Raw genomic sequence first — 24215 nt, forward strand, 5'->3', positions numbered from 1 at the left:
CTAAAAAAGACTAAAGCGATTGCTAATTATTATACAAAAAAATGTACGATTTTTATGAAAAAGCTACATACATTTTAAAGTTATACATTTTTCATATATTTTATCATCTAATAAACGATGCTGTCTTTGGCTGGGGTGCGTCTTTGTAGTTTGCACTACTGGCCGTCTATCACCAAATAAGTCGCAGTGCTCTTTTCACTCAACATATTTTGTCTGTAAGGGCTTCTCCAATAGATTCCCAGGTGTGGTTACCGTCATTGCCAAATCATTGCCTGAGGTACAGTATATACATATGTATAATCGATTTTCATGTGTATAAGACACTGCTTGACCAGATCCCATTCCTTAATGGTCCCGAATGCAGTCGTTAATTATTTGGCGACTCGTAGGCATCAAACCAGTTATTTTCTAGCTTCGTCTGTATATATTAGTAACCATTGCCGATTTAAATGTTATTTTAAAACCATTGCCGATCATTGTAGTCAAAATATTTAATATAACAATTCAATGAATTATTTCAGTTATTCTTTTCAAATTGACCGCCTGTTAATGGATGACAAAGGCTGATAGGAGTGGAACTCATTTACACTTTTTAGCCGGAACGGAACTGAATTATCGTTGATTTCCGCTCAGAGATAATTCCCAAAAAGATAAACACTTCTGGAACTAACTCAGTTGGATTCAAAAAGAAATTGCCGTTAGAAATTCTGGGTTAACTGATTGGCTAACAAATATATTTTTATTAGAAGCGATACAGATATAAAAACACTTGAGTGGCATTCACACAGAAAAATGAATGATACTTTACCAAATATCGAAAGAGGCTGTCTTCGGACGAGGAGCTTCACAAATATATAGTTCACCTTGCATCGTTAATGGCAGTGCCCCGTGACCCCTTATATATCAATATATCGCATCTCTCGTTACCACCCATATCATTGGGCTCTCCGGGATACCAAACATCGTCGGACAAGGGTTCAGCATTTGAGAACCAGACATGCTGGCTCTTAACTGCCAAGTCAGTTCCTGAAGTCCAGTATTGAGACTCCCTGTGCTTAATAGGTATATACGTTGGACGCAATGCAACTCCTCACGGGTCTCGGAGCTGACTAGCTCGGCGCCCATTTCCCGGACAAGCCAAATACGCCTGATACCAGTTCCCTTTCTGATTATTCTCAATGTAATAGTATCCATTGCCGATCTTTACAAATGGTTCTGTGGTAATGTTCAGGGATTCAGGATGTCCTAAAAGAAACACCAGAGAATTATATTGAGTGCTGTTTCTGTTCACAATATGTCCTCTATTCGTTGCATAGTTCTGTAATAATGCGTTTAAACTGTGGGGGGAAAATTTTTGTGAAATTTAACTTACAATGGCATATGTATGCACTTTAATGTATAATTAACTATAGCCCTCTCTGTCTCGAATTTTTAAATATTCCCTATATGTAAAATGAATACCAATATAGTTTAAAAGAATCGAATTTACAAGAAGATAAAGTTCTTCTGCAAGAATTGCATATATTCTGAAAAGAAGAATCGATTTTCGATCGAATATGTTTCGATCAAAAACTCCAATATGTTAGGAAGGAACTAATTAAAATTTTGTTCAATTGATTTCTATTTAAATGGTTCAACAAAGTACTACACACATTTTACCATAAAATAAAGAATGATTTCTTTGGGTGGGGTGCTTCAAAAATATAGCGATAGCTGTGTGTGCTTCTTTAGAAATTACATTCTTTATCTTTCTGTAGCTGTGTATTCCCAAAAAATCCAGAAAACCCCTTTATGCCTTAGATAATAATCGAAATAATGAATGCGAATATTTGTTTAGAATAAAGTATCAGTTTATAGGGGGGATTGGATTCGTGCTTATACAACTAAATGGCAAAAATCTTGACAGTAGATTGCGAGCCCAGTCAGCAGCAATGGGTTTTGGGTATTTAGGTTTGTAGGCGTCGTAGCGTACGATATGTGATCACTTAGTAATATTCCAAAACGTATTATTATGTGCAATCGTTGGCCCGCTGTCCGGGTATGCCACGTAGCTCCTGGTTGAGGGTGCGCAGGAGCGGATGCTTGCCACAGCCGCAACGACCGTGGAAGTCGTCCAGATCCAGGGCCCAGACCATGCCGCCGCCAAGTTTCAGACTCCGGACAAACTGCGCTTTGCGTCGAATGTCCGCCACATCGTCGTAGGAGACCCATTGATTGCCACTGTAGGCATACGGACCGATGCGACCTTCGTCATCCCTGACCACAGTCCAGCCGCCGTTGCTGACCTTCTCGCAGATCTCGTAGTAGGCCAGGAATCCTCCGGCACGTGTGTAGGTGCCCGCTTGTCCGGGTCCTGCAGTCTTATCGTTCAACGAGCGATGCTTTTGATCGGTGAGGGAAAAGGATTGTCCATACAGGGGCATGCCCATGATCAGCTTGCTCGCGGGAGTGCCCTGATCCAACCAGTAGTGAATGCTAAAGTTTCCATTAAAGTAGGGATTGGCATCGCCCTCCACATAGTATAGAGGCGCCACATGTCCTGTCTGCTTGTCCCAGTGACCATGGAAGTCGTAGGTCATCACGGCAATCCAATCAAAGTAGCGCGAGAGCTGGGGCACATCATAGCCCGCATCGATTACCATTTTACTGGGCGAAACAGCGGCAGATAAGAGCAAACCCCTGGGCCGGAAGGCATCCGAGAGCTCCCTCACCAAAGCCGCAAATCCCTGTTTCTCGGCAGGTGATCCCTTGGCGCAATCCACCTGCCAGCACACGGGGTACTCCCAATCCAGATCCAAGCCCTCAAAGCCATACTTTTCCACAAAGTTGAGGACACTCTCGATGAAGCGTGCCCTAGCCTGAGGATCGAGCACCAAACGGGCATATTTGCTGCCCAAGGAGTCGTTCCATCCACCAATGGCCACTGTCACACGGAGACCCTTCTGCTTGTATTCTACCACTCGCTCGTAGAACCTATTGTCGATATCCGCCCACGAATCGTGGGTCTTGATCGTCAGGGAATTGCTATTCAGCACCGCAAAGCCATAGACAATGTGGGTGCACAAATTGGCATCGATATCCTCGGGCACGTACTTGCCCTGTCCAGGACGATACCACGCCCAATTGGTGAAGTAGCAGACGACCTTGTAGTCCTCCCCATTGCCCAGTGGAGGTGCTGGCGTTGGCTTGGGCCTCGTGATGGGCTTTTTGTTGGGTGGGGTAAACGGTTTCTTTGTGGGTTTCGTGGCAGCAGCTGCAGGGGAGACTGTGGTGCTGCTGGGTTTGGGTCGATGCACGGCCGGTGCTTGAGTGGTCTGATCCGCACGAACGGAGCATTTGGCATTGTTGGGCCAATCGCAGTAGTTTTCATTCCAATGGAGACCCGCTGGGCAGCTATAAAGGAAATAAATCGAATGAATATAGGGGATATAGGGATATAATTCTGAATGGCCTACCGCTGTTCTAAAAGCTCTCCGTATTGGCAAATGTAATACTTGTTGCAATCCCTCTCATGGGCCATATAATTTCTTCCCTTGCAGTCGATAGCCTGGCCAGAAGAGGGTTCTCCTGAGGTTTCTATCAGAGGAGCAGCACTCGTGTTGATGGTGGGCTTGGGGGACTCTTTATCGCCAGAAACTGAAAGAGTTACAACCAGAATACATTAAAAATCGATAGATATTGGCTATTTTCCCCGACTTACTCATAGTTTTCTCACTCTTTTCCAGCAAACACTTGGGATGCGGTCCACCATAGCCACGCAGCACACGATTAATGGTCTTCAGAAGAGGATACGATTCACAGCCGCAGTCGTTTTTGAAATCATCTAAATCTAGGGCCCAAATCATGGCCCCACCCAAGCCCATGGCCTTCACATACTCGCTCTTGTGGCGAATCATCGGAGCATCGTCAAAGGACACCCATTGATCTCTTAAGTAAGCAAAGGGACCCATCCTGCCTCTTGCATCTCTGACCACATTCCAGCCCCGCTGGCGGATGTACGAACAGATCTCGTAGTAAGCGAGGAATCCGCGTGCTCTGGTGGCCTCTCCTGCCTCTCCCCCGCCATAGGTGGGAGCATTCAACTGATGATCGCTCGACTGGGCCAACGAGAAGGACTGGCCGTACATGGGCATGCCCATAATCAGTTTCTTTCGATCGGCGCCACTCTCTAGCCAATAGTTGATGGAGAAGTTGGCATTGAAGGTGGCGGTACCATCGGGATGCTCGTACATGGGTGCCACATGTCCTGTTTGCTTGTCCCACTGTCCATGGTAGTCGTAGGCCATCACAGCGATCCAATCAAAGTAGCGCGACAGCTCGGGCACATCATAGCCCGCATCGATGACCTTCTTATTGGGCGACACAGCGGACGAGAGCAGCAGACCCTTGGGCTTAAAGGCCAGGGATAATTCTCGTACCAAATCAGTGAATCCCTGCTTCTCATCGGCCGTGCCCTTCTTGCAGTCCACCTGCCAGCACACGGGATACTCCCAATCCAGATCCAGGCCATCAAAGCCGTATTGTTCGATGAAGTCCATCACATGACGGATGAATCGCGCCCTGGCCTGGGCACTCCTTACCAGACGCGCATACTTATCGCCCGCGGAATCGTTCCATCCGCCAATGGCCACCGTGACCTTGACGCCCTTCTTCCTGTAAGCCACGACACGTTCGTAGAACTTGTTGTCCAGATCGGCCCACGAATCGTGCGGCTGTATTGTCAGTTTGTCCCGATTTAGGACAGCAAATCCATAGACAATGTGAGTGCAAAGATCCGCATCGATGTCTTCGGGCAGGAACTTGCCACCGCCTTGACGGTACCAGGCCCAATTGGTGAAGTAACAGACGACCTTAAAGTCCCCTGAGGTTTGGGCTTCCATTTCAAAGTCACCCTCTTCGATGTCTTCGTTGGGATCGACTTCGTTTTCTTGAGAGGACTCTGAGGAGCCACCTGCCTCGTTGCTAGATTCCTGGGAGGAACTGTGGTCTGGCTCTGCAGCCTCCACTTCCACGGCTTCGCCTTCGTTTTCATCTTCTCCTGGGGCCTCTCCTGAGGCTTGTCCTCCCGCTGCTTCCTGAGATGTTTCTCCTCCCGCTGCTGCTTCCTGAGAGGCTTCTTCTCCTGCTACTTCCTGTGAGACTCCTCCTTCTGTCTCATTCTCCACAGAAGCTGTACCTCCCTCCCCCGAAATGGCCTGCTCTTCCACAGATTCTGGCTCCACAGGGTTTAAGCCAGCTAAAAGGAAGAATTATAAGCATTCTAAAACAAAAACTAAATCACTTTCAAGCCAAAACTCACGCGCTGGTTCATAGCCACTGGGTGGATCCTTAAGGACATCATGGATTTCCCTTAGCAAAGGATGCACGCCATCACCGCAACGATTACGGAAATCATCCAAATCGAGGGCCCACACCATGCCGCCACCCAAATCCAAAGCTCTAACCAGCTGGGACTTCTTTCGAATCATCTCCGGATCGTCATAGGACACCCATTGGGTGCCCTTGCGCGCATAAGGACCCATGCGGCCACGTTCGTCCTGGATAACCTCCCAGCCCTGGTGCTTCACACGATCGCAAATCTAAAAGGGAAAAGGGGTTAAGTTTGTTTCATGTTTAAGGTATTCCAAGATCCACCTCGTAGTAGGCCAAAAATCCTGCAGCTTTGGTGAATTCTCCCGCCTGACCGGGTCCTGGGGCCTTGGCATTCAGACCATTATTGTTGGCATTCTCCAGAGTAAAGGATTGTCCATAGAGAGGCATGCCCATCACAATTTTACGAGACGGAGCTCCCTTTTCAATCCAGTAGTTCAGGGAATAGTTCTACAAAAAAACAAAGGATAAGAATCGTAGCAAAAGCCAGAGAAATATTCCTTCTGTAATACCAACCGCATTGAAATAATCAAAATCATCATCTGGATGATGATACAGTGGTGCCACATGTCCTGTCTTCTTGTCCCACTGTCCATGGAAGTCGTATGTCATGACAGCAATCCAATCAAAGTAGCGCGAGAGTTCTGGCACATCATAGCCCGCATCGATGATCTTTTTGCTGGGAGACACGGCTGTGGAAAGCAGCAATCCCCGGGGCTTGAATGCTTCCGAGAGCTCCCGCACCCAGGCGGTGAATCCTTCCTTTTCTTCGGCGAATCCCTTGTTGCATTCCGTCTGCCAGCACACAGGGTACTCCCAATCCAGATCCAAGCCCTCAAAGCCATACTTTTCAATGAACTCGAGAGCATGACGTATGAATCTCGCACGGGCCGAGGGACTCCTCACCAAGCGACTGTATTTATCGCCCTGGGAATCGTTCCATCCTCCCAAAGCGAGGCTCACCTTGATGCCCTTGCTCTTGAGTCCACTGACACGCGTATAGAAGTTATTGTCAATGTCCGCCCAGGAGTCATGGGTGCGCAGCGTCAGCTCGGAGTAGTCCAGCACTGCAAAACCATAGACCACATGGGTGCACAGATCCGTGTTGATATCGTCGGGTGTATAGCGACCCAAGCCCTTGCGGTACCAGGCCCAGTTCGTGAAATAGCAAACGACCTTGTAGTAGCCATCCAGGGGCTCCAGCAGAGGCTTCTCCGTGGGATATGTGGGTCGTGGCGTGGTTGTGGGCTTCTTTGTTGTAGGCGCAGGCTTGGCTGCTGCTGGAGGCTTCGGTTTGGTGCCTGATCCTCCGCTAGATCCACTACTTCCTCCACTTTGATTACATTTTGCAGCTGCTGGCCAATCGCAGTTCCGAAGCGCTTCATTGTAGTGCAATCCTGGTGGACAATCGGCCGCCTGCAGACGATTCCACAAGCAAAACAGGTACTTGGAGCAATCTCCCGGATATGGGACTCTCTCCTCCCCATTGCAGGGATCCTCCTCGCTGTTCCGCGTGGATTGTGTGATTCTTAGATACTTTTTGCTCGTCACACACTGCACATTCTGCGGCCAATCGCAGATCTTCCGTATGCCATCCCAGTGGAGATCCCCACCGCATTCGCTGGGCACCAGAGCACCATTGATGCAGATGTAGTACTTGCCACAGTTCTTGTGCGTGTAGTACTCCCCCTCGTTGCAGCGGGCAGACATGGGTGGGCGTGGGCGCCTTGTGGTGCGATGGGGTTTCTTGGTGGTGCTTCCAGCCACGGCTGAGGGTCGTTTAGAGGTGCTTCCAGTGCCAGCAGAGGGTCTCCTGGTGGTGCTTCCTCCCACTGCCGCTTGCTGCTGCGAGGGCTTTGTGGGTTTCCGACTGGGCTTGGCAGTGGTCTTTCTGGGTTTCTTTGAAGTGGAAGGAGCCTGAGGTCTCGCTGTGGAAGGCTGCGGAACCGGAGGCCTTGCCGTACTTGTCTCTCGCTTCACCGAACACTGAGCGGAGGCTGGCCAATCACAGCCCTTGGCATCGTTGTTCCAATGCAGGCCACCGGGACAGAATTGCTGCCGGAGCTCCCCCGCAATGATGCAGTGGTAGTAGGCATTGCAGTTCTTCGAATCCGCATAGAACTCACCTGCAGCACAGTTCGAAGGCTGAACCACGGGATAAATGACAGCAGCAGCGGGTATTGTGGTGTGGGCTGGTCTGGCTGTGGTTCGTGTGGGCTTACTGGGACGCCTTGTCGTCGTAGAGCTCCACCAGGAAGTGGTAATGCTGGCTGTGGTGCTCTTGGGTCGCTTGGTCGTGGTTGTAGGGGCTCTGGTGGAAGTTGTGGTTGGTTTGGGTGTGGTGCTGCTTGCCTCCCAGCTTGGCCAAGCCGTCGTATGCTGATGATTCTGCCCTGAACCCGCAGATCCATCGCTGCTTATGGTCGTCATTTGGGGCGGCACAGGCGTCACCACTGCCGGTGGACGTTCGCAGTTCGAGCGCGTTGGTGGCTCTGTATTCAGACGCCCCAATGCCCGATTGATGGCCTTCAATAGAGGATACGATTCACTGCAGCAACGATTCTGGAAGTCATCCAAGTCCACCGTCCAGGCGGCCACTCCAGCAAAGTCATTGTTGGCCGCATATCGGGCCTTGGCCTCCACACTGGCGGTATCTTCATAGCCCACCCACTGGTCCTTCATCATGGCATAGGGGCCGGATCTTCTATTGGAATCCCTGCCTGTCTGCCACTTGGACTTGCGAATGCGCTGACAAATCTCATAGTAGGCCAGCATGCCCGGCTGTTTGGTCAGCTCTCCTGCCTCGCCGGGTCCTGTGGCTGCCACGCCTTCGCCCACCAACTTTTGTTGAGCTTTTCCGAGGGTAAAACTCTGGCCATAGAAGGGAATGCTGAGTATGAGCTTCTCTCGGCGGGCGCCCAACTTTACTAGCAATTGCATGGTGTAGTCCGTGTTGTATTGCGGATATTTATCCGTACTCTGGCCATAGAGCGGGCTCACATGTCCCGTCTGTCGCTCCCAGGCGCCGTGATAGTCGTATGTCATCACCGTCATGTAGTCCACAATGTCCGAGAGCGCGGACAGCTCGTAGGCCTCTGTGATGATCTCCTTGTAGCCAGATATGGCCACTCCCAGCTGGAGTTTGGGATTCACGCGCTGGAACTCCGTTCGCAATTCCCTTAGGAGTTTCGTGAGGTTCGGTTTATCGCTCGACGGACCCTTGGAACAGTCGCTCTGCCAGCATTTCGGATAATTCCAATCCAGATGGAGGCCACTGAAGCCATGTCTTTGCAGGAACCCAGTCACACTGGAGGCAAATACCTTCCTCTTGATATCATCGCTCACCAAACGGGAGTACTTGTCGCCACTGGAGTCGGTCCATCCACCCATGGCAATCAGCACAGGTACTCCCAGAGATGTAATCCTTTTGTAATATTGATTCTCAATGTCTACCCAGGGATCAAACTCTCGTATGGTCAAATGATCCGGATCCAGCGAGGCAAAGGAGTAGATAATGGCGGAGCACAGCCTTGGATCGATCTGTTCGGGGGCAAACTGTCCATCAGCCTTGCGGTAGAAGGCCCAATTGGACATGTAGCACAGGACCTTAGGTGCCGCACTGTAGTTCTTTTTCTTTTCGGCTGCCTTAAGGTGCGCCAGTGCCCCATAGGCGGGCTCCTGATCCTCTAGATTCGCCTGTGCCAGCGCCCCATAGTACTGGGGTTCCCTATAAGGATCGAGCTCATCAATATGCTCTAATTGTTCAATGTTCACGGTCTTCAGGAGATGCTCTTCAATATCTACACTCTTGAGAAGCTCCTGATGCGCAGAACCCGCTCTATACGGCTGTGGATGATAGTCATCTGTGGTCCCAGGAGCTATGAAAGCAGCGTATTTATCCGACACCGTCCAGGGATCTGGTTCCAACAATTGAGTGAGCTTTTCCGGCTTGAGCTCCTCTCCCACATCGATATCCCTCACATAACTTTCAAAATTGATGGGTTCTTCAAAGTCTTCTTCCTCGTCACTTGGTGGCGCCTCAACGGAGTCCCTTACAAAGGAACGCAGCGGCGAGGATTCCCTTAGTTGTGCCACATTCTTCTCATTCACTGTGGGGACACTCTCCACGGCGCTGCGCAGCGGCAGAAAGGTGTCTCCAAATGAGGGTCTCACGCTGAAACGACTCAGGGCACCGCCATCATCCTCCAGGGGCATGCTCTCTACGGCAGAGCGAACGAATGCCGGTTTGTAACTGGGCGCCACATGCACTTCCGGGGCCTCGATGCGTATGTGACCATTGGCGGACACGGCACAGAGCCAGAGGAGCTAGAAGGAGGTTGAGAGAATGGGCTTAGATTATGGTGTCGGGAATTTTGTTGAGAGATATACGCACCAGCAGCCTGCAAAGCGTAGTAGGCCTACGCATATTCTCGGAATCTCCTTACAGACAGGCTGTAAAGATATGGAGTTTATCATATAATAGCCAGAATCCTTTATATTCAAAGCAGTACAATAATTATATGCATGTATTTCTGAATATCCCATACATATTCATGTTTAATTTTTGTGAAATGCCTGCTGCACTCTTCTGTGTATGATTTATAAAGGCATGAAGCACACCCTACATTGTCACGTCGCCCAGTGTCCTCTCATATCACGACGACTCATGATGGGGCATGGGATACATATAAATGAAGTAAAGTCTCGCCGTACGTTCTTGGATGACAAATTGGGAAGTAAATTGGGAAGTTACGTTTTGCGCCCCCCGGAACTTATTGAAATGCCTTTTGTTGTTATTTTTGTATACTCTGTAAGTCAATTGATTTTATTAATTGTCTATAGGCTTGGCACGTACCCAAATTAGTAGAACCTTGAGCATTGTTTTTATAGAAGAAAAAAAAACAGGCTAACTTTCCCACCTCTTGTCAAATGGTTATAAATTCGCATGAAAGTAGACTGGTTTTCGTGCTGTGACATCTTTAATGCCGGCGAAATTGGTCATTAATTTCATATGTACGAGTATATTGTTCTGTTTATTGTGCAAACAATTAAGCTAATTCAATTGAAAGTGCCGAAAGATTATAAATTTACTTGTGGTCACTGCGGTTTTGCTTTTGCGGGAGATGTGAATATTAAACAGCGATGATTAAATTCAATTGTTTGTAGGTTTTACCCCAAAATAGCTGGTAGCGAAGGGTTAATCTAATAACATGGAGATTTTTCCCATATGCACGCGAATAACTGATCTCTTTCCAGGCCTTGCTGGAATTCAATACGAATGGAATGGGAAGGCAGCGACGGAAGAGTGGAGAGCGCGACGAGAGAGCGGCTAGAAGTCATTTGTCACGCGCGCGCCTGCAGCTCAAATGCCGCCGGAAAATTAAGGACAAAAATTAAATCGGTCTCGGAGTGATATTTCAGTTTATTTTTTGTGGGAAAAATGTCGAAAAACCACCCGGCGTGTGCATCACAATAAATAACACCAAATCTCGGTTTAGAACGTAGCTTTTTGTTGCTTTAACTAATGCCTGCTTGAACATAACCTCAGTTACTAGCAAAATAAACGTTTAAATATGCTGTCGTACAAGTCCTGCCATCGCGGCATCATTCCTTGTCAGTGCTTGGCAAAACAAAATGTTTAAACATTTGTGTTACATTTGTTCTATTGGAGTGCGCACATGGAATAAAGTTGAGAGCAGGAGATCCGTTAGTTGGCGCTCTCTCATGTTCAAGTCACATACGCGGTGAGGCATTTTCAGGCGGTTTCTATGCACTTAAAGGTAGAGAAGGACAGAAGGCAAAAGGAGAGAAGAAAAGTGAAAAACAAAATTTGCGAATTGTAGAGCGTGCACAGAACGTGCGATGCGCTTAAAATTTGTCATTGTTAGAGGAAAGCGAAGAGAGCATAATATGAAGGAAAAGGAAGTGAAGTACTCAGAAAAGAGTGAAACAGTGAGTGTTATACAAACAAATGAGTGAAATTGCGAGTGAAATACCAAGGGCAAACAATTCCAGAAGGAAAAGTGATCGCAAGAAATTAACATTACATAAAAATTTATAAAAAACTCATTTGAAAGCGGTTTTACCGGAGGATCTCGTGTAAAAAAGAATGCAAGTGATTTTAATTTATTAATTATTTCTTATTCCAAGAATAATATTGATTAGGGCACTTTCTAGTCGACTATAGCTCTCATATGTTCACTATGCTTTTTGTTTTTAAGGTTAATTATGTTAGAAACTGTCACCCTGCGGCCTTTTCCTACTAACTGGCCCTAAAAAAACATGGAATCATAATCATCTATGGCCCTGTTCCGTTAAATTATCTTTTTGTTTGCCTTCTGGTCATTGATTTATTATCTGTCGTCGGGCGCCAAGCCCCTTTCCCTTTTTCCCACTCCCCCACGGCCGAAAGGTGCTCTGTTTTGCCAATTTCTTTTCTCCTTTCGACTGATATGCAAATCGCCTAAGAATTGGGTTAAGAGCTTAACGATTTTAACCGGTTTTCGTATTTGGATGTTATTCTTTTCGGTGGTGGTGGTCCCCCAAAAACGATACGTAACATCGCCGATTTTATGGTAATTATAAAGAAATGTAACCAACGACAGCGGGCAGAAATATGTGTAAAAAGACGTTGGACAAGTTTTTTGGGATTAACACTCTTTGGGGATAAAACTCTTTCTCTTGGGAAGCGCCTGCAGCGGAGTGGTTCAGGTTCTGGGGGTTCATTGAACGCCAAGACCAAGATCCAGAGATCTTGCTCTCTTCTCCCTGGATCCTCCATGGATGCTCCATGGGATTGCGCAATGTGCGTCCGGTTTTCGGTTGGCAGCTTTCTTCGTGGGAGTGTAGGGTGAAAGGTGTTCTGTTCTGGTCGTAGAAAACATTTTTTGCCAGCGTGGAAGATTTGAACTAGAATGAGAATCCAGCGACTTTTCGGATATATTTACACTGAAACGAGTAGTATATACATATACTCGTTTATATACGATATACATACATGGAGAATCGCGTGTATTTTTGTGGCACTATTAAAAATACATAAACTTCTTTGGGGCTCTGTTTCGACTAAAATTCCCCATGCACTTCACGTACAGCCGCGCGACTCACTCAATCCATCAACCACTGGACACACCACTGTACTGTATGCATTCGTACATTAATTTTACTGTTTTTTTTCTTATAACTGGCGACACAAATTCTAGAAAGAAAGTGTACCCCGCACACAACACTTCACCACACTCCTCCCACTCACTCAGTTCTGTAAAAAGGTATTCCAATGGGTAATCCGAAACTTCTTTATTCCTTCACTCGTTTCGATTCGCGTTCAACGTTCACGCATGCGCGGACGCCATCAAACTGTTGGCAAACGGCCTGAGGAGGCTCCTATTTATACCCGATTTAACGCAAAAAAAAAACGAACGTAGCAAGAAGAACGTTCTAAAGTTTTGTAAAAGAAAGATGAAAGGTTGAGCTTTGTCTAGCCCCAAAGCGTTGCCTGTATGCTCTTTGAAACGGGATTATGACTATCCATAAAGTTGGGGATTAAAAAGTGCTAAAAATAAGGAAGAGTTGCCATAAAAATGTAACCCACAAATTGCAAAAAATATTATATATTTTTCCAGAGCAATAAAGGGATATTATAAGCCGATTGGTTAGGGTATACCAAAGAACTATCTTTATTCCTTATAATTTATGCAGACAGAAAGCAGCATCACAGCCGATTACCTGTTCTTGCGGCCTTTTTTCTTGTTTATGTGAGAATATTGAAATAAAAACAAAATTCGCGGGCAGCCGGCAAACGGAGGAGCTTCCGATGTCAACGCCCACGTAGTCGTGAAACTGGTCCATTTCTCCAGAAAGAGATGCTGTTACGAGGAGGCCTAATTAATATGCTTTGAAATATTTGCATAATGGTAGGGGTCTGGCCGGCTTTCTTGATGGCAGGAGTTGCAGTGGGATGATTAATGGATGCTGCAGTGCTAAAAAGAGGCGTTTAATTGGGGAGTATTGATAGGAGGTTCCTTAATTTGTTTTGATTTCAGGGGGCATTCACTTGTAACTGTATAGGAAATGATCGCATTTTCCAAATTACATGGAAGAATTCGAGGAGTTCTATAGAATTACAGAGTATTTTACAAAAACGCATGGATACGGAGACAACTTTACTTTATTTGTATTATTTTCGTTTTTATACCCGATACTCAAAATGAGTATTGGGGTATATTAGATTTGTGGTAAAAGTGGATGTGTGTAACGTCCAGAAGGACTGTCCCTATGAGCGCCTAGTGCTCAAAGACTATAAGAGCTAGAGCAACGACATTCTATATCCGGACTTCTGTGATATGTCACTGTTACAAGTAGGAGTCTGCACCAAAGGGATTGGGTGAGTCTTTGGGAGCGCGAGAGGTCGGAGTGGCGCATGATACCTTGCCAGCACCTACTATATTTAGTCGAGAGCATGCCAATACTTATTCGGAATATGATAAAAGCTAAGGCCCTTTGGAACAAATATTTTTACAAAATTATTAAAGTAAAAAAATTTGAAACGTGCAAAAGTGGATACATGCTCTTTTTTTGAAAAAATTAAAATCTCTTAAGGAAAAGGATCTCTTTGAATTGAAATTATTGTCTTTTTTCATTCTCAATAAATTAATGAATCTTTAAAAAAAAAAATCACAAGGATTGATTCATTTTTAAAGATTTTACAGGCGCTTAAAATGAAAAGTGATAAACATGTATCCACACGTGCTCGCCACTGTATATTTCAAAGCACAAAGGGCGTAAGTCTGTGGCATCCACAATTTCGGATATACGAGAAAGCAGAAATCAGAATCGTAGAGGATGACTATATCTTCTATCTTCGTATAATTATTATAGCCAGAATCAAGAAAACAATTTAAATCAAGAATAACAATTATACAATAAAAATCAAGAATAAAAATTATACAATAAAAATCAAGAATAACAATTATAATTATAGTTATTCAATAAAAATCAAAAATAATAATTATTCAATAAAAATCAAGAATAACAATTATACAATAAAAATCAAGAATAACAATTATAATAATAATTATTCAATAAAAATCAAAAATAATAATTATTGAATAAAAATCAAGAATAACAATTATACAATACAAATCAAGAATAACAATTATACAATAAAAATCAAGAATAACAATTATAATAATAATTATTCAATAAAAATCAAAAATAATAATTATTCAATAAAAATCAAGAATAACAATTATTCAATAAAAATCAAGAATAACAATTATAATAATAATTATTCAATAAAAATCAAGAATAACAATTATACAATAATAATCAAGAATAACAATTATAATAATAGTTATTCAATAAAAATAAAATATAATAATTATTTAATAAAAATCAAGAATAACAATTATACAATAAAAATCAAGAATAACAATTATAATAATAGTTATTCAATAAAAATCAAAAATAATAATTATTCAATAAAAATCAAGAATAACAATTATACAATAAAAATCAAGAATAACAATTATAATAATTGTTATTCAATAAAAATCAAAAATAATAATTATTCAATAAAAATCAAGAATAACAATTATAATAATAATTATTCAATAAAAATCAAGAATAACAATTATACAATAATAATCAAGAATAACAATTATAATAATACTTATTCAATAAAAATCAAAAATAATAATTATACAATAAAAATCAGGAATAATAATTATAATAATAATTATTCAATAAAAAAAAAAAAAAAATAATTATTCAATAAAAATCAGGAATAACAATTATAATAATAGTTATTCAATAAAAATCAAAAATAATAATTATTCAATAAAATCAAGAATAACAATTATACAATACAAATCAAGAATAACAATTATAATAATAGTTATTCAATAAAAATCAAAAATAATAATTATTCAATAAAAATCAAGAATAACAATTATAATAATAATTATTCAATAAAAATCAAAAATAATAATTATACAATAAAAATCAGGAATAATAATTATAATAATAATTATTCAATAAAAAAAAAAAAAAATAATAATTATTCAATAAAAATCAGGAATAACAATTATAATAATAGTTATTCAATAAAAATCAAAAATAATAATAATTCAATAAAAATCAAGAATAACAATTATAATAATAGTTATTCAATAAAAATCAAAAATAATAATTATTCAATAAAAATCAAGAATAATAATTATACAATAAAAATCAAGAATAACAATTATAATAATTGTTATTCAATAAAAATCAAAAATAATAATTATTCAATCAAAATCAAGAATAACAATTATAATAATAATTATTCAATAAAAATCAAGAATAACAATTATACAATAATAATCAAGAATAACAATTATAATAATAGTTATTCAATAAAAATCAAAAATAATAATTATTCAATAAAAATCAAGAATAACAATTATAATAATAATTATTCAATAAAATAATAATTTTTCAATAAAAATCAAAAATAATAATTATACAATAAAAATCAGGAATAATAATTATAATAATAATTATTCAATAAAAATCAAAAACAATAAATTTACAATTATTTTGATCCAAAAATATTAATTATTCAATAAAAATCAAGAATAATAATTATACAATAAAAATAAAAAATAATAAATATTCAATAAAAATCAAAAATAATAGTACTCAAAATGAGTATAGGGGTATATTAGATTTGTGGTGAAAATAGATCTGTGTAACGTCCAGAAGGAAGCGTTTCCGACCCCATTAAGGATCTATATTCTTGATCAGCATCAATAGCCGAGTCGATTGAGCCATGTCTGTCTGTCCGTCCGTCCCTATGAGCGCCTAGTGCTCAAAGACTATAAGAGCTAGAGCAACTACATTTTGTATCCAAACTTCTGTAATGTGTGACTATTACACGTATATTTCAAAATTTCCAACAATTTCAGATAATTTTCGAGTGTCTTATAAATTCCGGGGATATTATTCTGCAATGCATTATTTTCTTAAATAAGTAATTTTAATTATTAATAATCAAGAAACAGTAGAATTGAATGTTTAAGAAGTTTAATTTTATTACATATATTAAAAACCCTTGAACTTTGTATTCAAATAACCGTTTAATTTCCTAAAACCCGCGCTGTAATAAAAATCCAATACACAATGCCCTAACGCCTACTACTCCTTGTCACTCATTCACTTTCAAACACTTCCTATTTGGCGCGCATCTTTGCTCCCATCTTAGTGGTGGGATTTTACAGCGCAGCAATGTCGTTTTGTCCCTACATACGTTGCATTCCATACCACTTACGTTTTCTTACGTTTTATACCAATGGAAACATTCTGTTGCCAGCAACTTTTATCGAAAAATGAGTGACATTGTCCGGCAACAACGGAATGAACAAAATTCCGCTTACCCTAAGGAAAAGGATATACAAAATTGAGTAACTGTTTGTCATCGCTCAGAAAATTGTTTTAAGAGAAATATTGCATGTAATGGCTTTCTCGCAGAGAGAACCATAAACGTACTGTATCGAGATCGGGATCGCAAAATATATATGCAGAATATGCAAAAACTTGTCAATCTGTGAATAAATATTATTTACTACGTTTAAAAGCAGCTTGAAAACAGTATTTTTATATTGACTAACCGTAATAGAGTATAAAAATGTCCATACATCGGTTGACATGCAACAAGTCCTCATATACCAGCAACATGTTCTCTTATCTTGTTTTCTTAAACCCTATTTTAGACACAACCAAATTAAAGAAAGCATTCAAAATCAAACAATCTTGTAGAAAATGTATCAATCAATCACAAAATGTTACGTTTTAACAGCTCAGGGTCTTAGCTAGCTAGTCATATTAAACAGAATATAAAAAAAAAATGTGATTTCGGATTATGGACAGAGAACGATTAACCCGTTGTCGACCCATTGTATTAAAATACTCTCCACGAAAATGATAAATCTTGGGGTTTAAGTAGGCTAAGTTCGACTTTTCATCGGTATATTTCGGTATACTTCTGAGTGTCAGTCACACTGCTGTGAACCTTTTGCTGGTAAACAAAAAGTCGGTCTACGGAAAATTTCTGTGAAAAGTGCGGAAAAGCAACACGAACGCATTTGGCCCGATTGTTGCTATTAGCGGCACGAAAACAATTTGCATTGTAGCCAGGAGCAACAACAAAGGACACCTGCAGCCGGAAACAACAACAATAGAAGATAGATAGCAATTGCAGCTGCTGTGGAGGTTATTTATAGCAACCAAACAGCCTGCTGCCACCACCCGCACGTTAAGAGGGAGTGAGAAGTGGGTGTAGGCGCCTCTGCCTCCTGTAACTGGCCGCGCGCAAGCAGCCGCAAAGTCCAAGGATACGTGTGATATTATATCCAGCTCCCAGTCAAAGTCAAGGTAAGTGTAAGGGTGACGTGACGCGGTCGGTCGCCTCCTTTTAGGCCTCCTTTTCGCTTGCGTGAGCTATGAAATTACCGCAAAACGAGTGATGCCTGCCGTACATTAAAAACTTGTATAAAAACTTTGGTTTCATTATTTATTCGAGAATCACTTGCGGAAATGGAGTCGACGGCAGCTGTGGCAAATATCGTGAGTCCCCCCACGGCAGTGGGCACCGCTGCAACGACGACGGCGGCCGCCACCAAGCGGAGCAATCAGCAAGGACGCAAGAAATCTGGCCCCAAATTCGAGCTATCCGATGCCCAAAAGTCGGACATTAAGGAGGCCTTCGATCTGTTCGACAACGAATGCACCGGCTACATCGAAGTCAAAGAACTGAAGGTGGCCATCAGGGCCCTGGGCTTCGAGCCGAAAAAAGAGGAAATTAAGCGAATGATTGCGGAAATCGATAAGGATGGGAGTGGCAGGATTGCTTTCAATGATTTCTTGCATCTAATGACCATGAAAATGGCCGAAAAGGATACAAAAGAGGAAATACTGAAGGCCTTTCGCCTGTTCGATGACGATGAAACAGGAAAAATATCGTTCAAGAACCTGAAACGTGTGGCCCGCGAGTTGGGGGAGACCCTCACCGACGAGGAACTGCGCGAGATGATTGATGAGGCGGATCTGGACAACGATGGGGAGGTCAATCAGGAGGAGTTTCTACGGATTATGAAGAAGACCAGTCTGTATTAGAGAGAGGGATCTTTCGTTAAATTTAAGATTACTTTTCGTTTAGTAAATGTTAAGTTTCTGTGGCTAAGCTTTTGATGTATCAATCCATTCATTGCCTCTTGTCTGTCTATGTCTCTCTCTTTCTCGCTCTCCTCTGGAGGTTGCTTTAAATGTAAGTTCAAGCTCTGTTCCGTTTTGTGTCCCACTGACAGACGCCCGTACGTTTATGAATGTAATGACAATGTACAACCACACATTCAACTAGCAGCTAAGATTAAAACTATGAAAAACCTCCGCGCACTGGCTGTATTTTTGCACGAAAACAAACAGAATAATCTCAAGAACGTTAGAATAAAACCAAAACCACCAAAAACAATAGTTAATTGTTATTTAAAGATGAATTAACAATGTGAAATGCAATAAATGTTGTTGAATTACATGTTACATCGAAATGCTGTAGCCTTTTGGGGTAGTAAAAGGGGTTTAAAGAGTGTTTCGAGACTTCTGAATCAATGTTCCATTCAAATATATATGGAAAATAGGATCCATCTACTGTTAATTTCAGTGACGTTGGAATTCCACTTAGAATTAGGTTTCGAAAGTTGTCTTCAAATTGATCATAGATACATTTACTATTCAAATACTAGAATTCCTTTGGAAAGCACAATCATCTAGCAGCGCCGCCTCATCCTCGATTGATTCTTCGAAGCAGAGTCTTAAAAGAGGTTTCAACAGAGTTAGAGACTTCTGAATCATTTCTCCATTCCAATTCTATAGACTTCAAGCAAAATTAAGAAGTCAGATTTATCTAAAGGATCCATCTAGCATTCAATTCACATTCAAGTGACGTTGGGATTCCATTTAAATTTATATTTGAAAGCGATTCCAAACCGAAACTGTCTTTAGATTGATTTGATAACCATTTACCATTAAAATACGAAGAATATATTTTATAAATCCAAGGAACAAAAGAGTTTTAAATAGTATAGACTCTTTTCTGTTAAATGGAAGCGATGGGCATGTCCTTGCGCCCATTGCTCCGAGCTTTAGTCTCCACAATACTCCACAAAAAAATGCCTTACGATACAAACACAAAATACTCCTTATCCCCGAGAATTGCAAAAACAACTCAATTACATTGTAGGGCATCACAGGGCATATTAGTGCTCGACGCTCCCCCAGGCTCGTTCCCCAGAAACCAAAAACAACAATAAACAATAAACAAGTCGTGTCTCTGCTCAACTCGACTCTAAGGATAGTTTTTTGGTGTTGTTGGAGTACAAAAAAAATATATGTCCTTGTTAAATTTTCTTTGTATTAATATTTCGTTGCCTATTTTTATTGGGGGGGAAAACATTTAATACTTTTTGCCAAACTTAAGAACTAAACAAAACTCTCTCTCTCTCTCTCTTTCTATCTCTTTCTGTGTTGCATCAAAAATAAACTTAAATTCGTTTCCATTTCTTTATTTTTTCGTCTAGACAAAGGGCGCATTGAAGTAGATTTTACGTTTGCTGGGCAATGGCTTCGTACTGAGTCCTGAGCCCTCGATGAACTTTTCAAAACTGGCCAGATTCTTCTTCATTTGCGTGGCCTTGGCGGGCGAGAGATGGGGCTGTGGCTCCTCCTCCATTTCCGGCTGCATTAGGAGGTCTTCTTCTTGATGGTGAAACTCTTGGTCCTCCTCCTGCTGATACTCCTCATCCAGATTGTACTCATCCGCATCGGCATTGATCAGGCATTCATTGTCCTCGCTAATCTCCTCCAGCATGCCCTCTGTCTGGGGGCTCTTTGAAGTCGAAGTCACCTCCTGACTCCGATCGTACTCGGCATCGAGATTATACCAATCGAATTCCGCCTGCAGAGGCAGATCGCTGGGGGCATCTGCCAACTGGAGAAGGGACTTGGACACGGGCGTGCTGTTGTGGAGGCTCTTGGGAGTCGTCGGAGTCGTTGGAGAGCTCGGGAGACTCATGCGTTTGTTGATCTCCGCCAGAATGTTGGGCACATGCTTTCGTTTATATTGTGATTGCAGGGGAGAGGGCTGCGGCAGCTGCAGCTGCAGCTCCTGCCTCTTCGGGGTCATCATCAGATACTCTGAGGCGGATTGCTTGGGCGCTATAATGGCCGCCACGTTGGGTAGCTTTGGTATATCGGCGAAAATCTCTTCGATTTCCTCAGTCTTGTGCGATTGATTGTCATCGGAATCCACCTCGGGCTCCATCGCTGGAGGCTCCACCGCTGGAGGGGTTGTGGAGCATTCCGGGGCCTTGTGTATGTCTGCCACAATCTGCACGCGCACACTGGCACTCATGCCCACCTCCGAAATGGAGCAGTAGTCCGGTTCCGAGACCGTGGCACAATCATCTTCGATGAGGGCCGCCTCATCTTCGAGGGTTTCTTCGAGTTGATGCAGGGATTTCTTGAATTTCAAAAGATTGGCAGGCTTGGGCGGCAGGGCGGGTGGCAGTTTCTGCTGTGGATGCTTCGAGGAGTTGCTGGAGCACGCAGACTCGCCTGCCCCTGTGGCAGCTGCAGCCGCCATATCCACATACAGATTGGAGGCACGCTCTGAGCCAATCGGTTCGTACTCATTGCTGTAGATGCTCTCGTAGGCAGAGGTCATGGGATGATAGTGTGAGATCATTGGGGCAGCCATCGGGTGATCCTGCTCCTCCTGCTCTGGCTCCTCCTCGTGGTCGTCGTGGCGTGGCACATGCACCATGCTGTTCTTGGTGGAAAAATGCACCCGTTTGCGGCCATTGGAAACACTCCTGCCGCTGAGAGAGCTCCTGCGGGGGAGATTCGAGGCAGCTCCAGCCATCGCGGACTTGGGGGTGGGCTCTCGTAGCGTCTCCTCCATGGACTGTTGCAGAAGGATCTGGTTGACGCACTCCAGCACGGGATTCACGGCTCCTTGACCGTAGGGCTGCTTCACGGTCGACACTCTGGCTGTGGACGCTGTCTCCTCTTGGTCCGAGGCACTGGCATACCAATCATCGGTGGTCGTTTCATAGATCTGCTTCGGCGAGGCCTCAGAGAAGTCTGCACACCGTCGCTGTACGATTTTCAGGGCCCCGCGGGACATCATTTGCTGCTCCTGCTCGGGATCCAGTTCGTCAAAGTCCTCGTCGTCCTGGGTGGGCGAGAAGATGCCATCATCCTCCTCCATTAATTGTGGAGTCGTTGTCTTGCTGCTGCGACTGTTGCTGCTGCGACTCGAAGAGCTGTTCCGCCTCCTTTGCTGCTGCTGCTGCTGCTCCAGCTCCAGGCTGCTCTGCTCGGAGTATTCCCCGTCTTCCATCGAGGGGACTTTCACCCCGTGCATGCGCTCCATGGCCCGCGAATAGTTGTGCAGCTGTTCGTAGCTCGTCTGGGAGTCCTCGCGCGAGATGCTGCTGGTATTCTCCTCCGATTGCTGCTCCAAAGCGGCATCATCGATGTGCATGGCCCGCGAGCGCATATAGTCCCGGAAAGTGCCCGCCGTGCGCTTGCTGGTATACCGGACGCTGCGTCTGGCGCCGTAGAACGACGATGAGACGGTGTCATCGCTGGAAGAGCCGGGCTCTGCTGTGGAGAAAGGAAATTCGAGTCTAAGAGGGAGGTTTCCAGAAGGAATTGCTGACTGGGACTCACCCTTTCCGCCTACGCCTTGCAACTCTTTGCTGCACGTCTGTGTGCCGCTTGCTGTCGTTTCAATGTCATAGAATTGCTTGCGGCAATTCTGGCATTGCAAAGCCTCCAGCACCAGACACTCATCCGAGTCCTGATCTGCTATGCCTTCATCCGGCTGCTGATCCTCCAGACGTTTCCTCAAGGCCCGATTCTGTCGCATCAGACGGCAGATCTCTGAATCCCTATCCACCAGCCGTTGGTTCACGGCCTTCATGTCGTTCTTCAGCTTCGATTCGAAACAAATCAAGGACTTAACAACGCAGGCTAGCTCCTCCGTGCGACGCCGCTTCTCCTTGGCCAGCTCTCGATGCAGTTGCTTGTTCTGCTGATCGTAGTTGGAGATCATCTGCAGGAGACGTCTCCGTTGGAGTCTTTCGGGAGAGGACACCACTGCTGTGGCTGGAGGAACGGCACCCGAGGAACTGGAACCCGAAGAGGAGCGTTGCACTTCGCTGCCACTGCCACTGCTGCGTGCATTCCGGGAGGATGTCTGCGAGTTGTCCGAGTTCTGTGGATGAACAAAGAGATTTCAGTTGGGGAATGTATAGGGGCTCCTCCTTTGGCTACCTTGAAGTGTCCTAACATATGAAAATGTCCCCATTTTCCCACCATTTTCCAGCAATGAACTTTGCCTGGAGCCCTCCCAATGACAAGTGTCGTGCGGGTCTAACGCTGATTGATAGCCAGAGAGCCCCATGGCTACATTTATTTTATCTCTGGACTCTACTCGTAATGCAAATGACGCACAGGTTGTGGGCTCTGGGAATGGGATTACCTTGATTACCCATCAGGGAGCCCATCAGCTGCAATGGGCATGTCATTTACGGGTAGAATGAGACTTGAGAATACTCTACTCTGGAGAGAGGTGATATCGTTGATGAACGTTCCTACAGGGCACAAAATGTGCCCTTTCACTTATGGGAACCTTGTACAGTCTCTTGTAGAAGAGATGTGGAATAGTCTCCTAATGGAACAGGGGCTTAAGAGGTAGTTAACGATGCTAGGATATTAGGAAAACTTTCATTATGGAAACAGAATTAAAAGTAGCCTTTCCCTTATGAAACATTTGTACAGCGAATCAATGCCATTTCCAACATTCCGTGATAGAAAACATTGGAATAATGATAGATGTACGAGTACTCTCTAAAAACTATATTTCAAACATTCAAAACACCCCTAAGGTTACAGACCACTTATAATCCTTTATCAAAAGAGTAATTGCTGTTCGTTTGGTGCCCATAAACTTTCACTACCTTTCACCTGCTATCTTATCATCCGCTTGGGGGATGATTTTCCCCAACACGGCGCTATATATTTTTAGATCTACATATATCTCATATATTATTCCAACGCCTTTTAGTTGGTGGGGGGACTATTTATGGCGTTGTTTTTTTGGGGCTCTTTGTTGTACTCCACTGACCCCCCGAAGCAATGTCCGATGAAGGTCTTTATCTGCATGATATTTCAGCCGCAAACAAATACGAGTATCACACGTCTGTACGTGCAGATGCAGATGCAGATGGGCAGATACGTGTCCGGGCTATGCGAACATGCAACAGACAGACAGAACCAAGGGTTAAAAGGTGATGCAATATCTTTTGGATGTCGGTCAAGTAATTACGGCCAAGGCGATCACTCAAAGTGGGCCACTTTCCCGCTCATTAGAAAGCAATCAAGGGCAAAAAGTGTCTGTGGTGGCGGTGACACATTTCTATGGGTATTTGTTTAGAGATTCACTTTATCAGGCCACAAAAAGTGTAAAGAGTGTCTCTGGGTTATGGGAAAGTGTCGTAATGTTTGATGTTGACTTAAAATCTCTGGGGAGATAGGAAGCCAGATCTCTGGTAATTTTGAGATTTTTGTAAGATTAACAGAGATGGAGATACTCGTATGTATAAGAATTATCTAGGCATCCCCTGGAACTAAATTAAGCTAAATTAAAAAGCCTTCGTTCACGTTAACTCTCTGCTAAAAGTTTCCATAAGTGAAAGGAGTCGTTAGTTTTGAATGACATGAACAGAGGACCATAAGATACGAGC

The 24215-nt window shown here is 43.5% G+C and overlaps 3 protein-coding genes across 7 annotated transcripts in view; 1 reads left to right on the forward strand and 2 right to left on the reverse strand.

The window, feature by feature from the left end:
* Positions 1-1828: 1828 nt before the first annotated feature.
* On the reverse strand, positions 1829-12715 carry LOC108163884 (probable chitinase 10). The gene is made up of 8 exons (XM_017299399.2): positions 12623-12715; positions 9764-9822; positions 5887-9696; positions 5635-5820; positions 5300-5579; positions 3701-5236; positions 3456-3636; positions 1829-3393 (listed from the first exon to the last, which is right to left on the reverse strand). Exons 2-8 carry the CDS (start codon positions 9794-9796, stop codon positions 2010-2012), a joined length of 7410 nt encoding a protein of 2469 aa, XP_017154888.1. The 5' UTR covers positions 9797-9822; positions 12623-12715; the 3' UTR covers positions 1829-2009.
* A 4664-nt stretch (positions 12716-17379) lies between these two features.
* Positions 17380-18879, forward strand: LOC108163034 (caltractin). 2 transcript variants are annotated; one of them, XM_033392703.1, is made up of 2 exons: positions 17380-17781; positions 17921-18879. In XM_033392703.1, exon 2 carries the CDS (start codon positions 17944-17946, stop codon positions 18520-18522), a length of 579 nt encoding a protein of 192 aa, XP_033248594.1. In that variant the 5' UTR covers positions 17380-17781; positions 17921-17943; the 3' UTR covers positions 18523-18879. The 2 variants fall into 2 exon arrangements, with proteins under 2 accessions (XP_033248594.1, XP_017153570.1); XM_017298081.2 differs by having other exon boundaries at positions 17930-18879.
* Positions 18880-19807: 928 nt separating this feature from the next.
* The window catches only part of LOC108163032, a 30032-nt gene continuing 25624 nt past the window's right edge, over positions 19808-24215 (reverse strand). For 3 of the 4 annotated variants that reach the window (XM_017298077.2, XM_017298078.2, XM_017298079.2), the window contains 2 exons: positions 22138-22684; positions 19808-22071 (listed from right to left, as the gene is read on the reverse strand). In XM_017298077.2, coding sequence (XP_017153566.1) covers positions 19979-22071; positions 22138-22684 — 2640 coding nt within the window. In that variant the 3' untranslated portion in view covers positions 19808-19978. The remainder of the gene's footprint in view (positions 22072-22137; positions 22685-24215) is intronic. The other variant, XM_017298080.2, reaches the window with a different exon arrangement.

This window comes from Drosophila miranda, chromosome 4 (assembly GCF_003369915.1).
Source record: "Drosophila miranda strain MSH22 chromosome 4, D.miranda_PacBio2.1, whole genome shotgun sequence".
Lineage (NCBI taxonomy): Eukaryota > Metazoa > Arthropoda > Insecta > Diptera > Drosophilidae > Drosophila > Drosophila miranda.

Excerpts from the sequence above, each read along its gene's own strand:
- LOC108163034 (XM_033392703.1), top strand. The coding sequence starts at position 17,944 with ATGGAGTCGACGGCAGCTGTGGCAAATATCGTGAGTCCCCCCACGGCA.
- LOC108163884 (XM_017299399.2), bottom strand. The coding sequence starts at position 9,796 with ATGCGTAGGCCTACTACGCTTTGCAGGCTGCTG. Across the intron at positions 9,697-9,763 it reads CTACGCTTTGCAGGCTGCTG|CTCCTCTGGCTCTGTGCCGT; the intron begins GTGCGTATATCT and ends ACCTCCTTCTAG. Across the intron at positions 5,580-5,634 it reads GATTTTTGGCCTACTACGAG|ATTTGCGATCGTGTGAAGCA; the intron begins GTGGATCTTGGA and ends TTTCCCTTTTAG.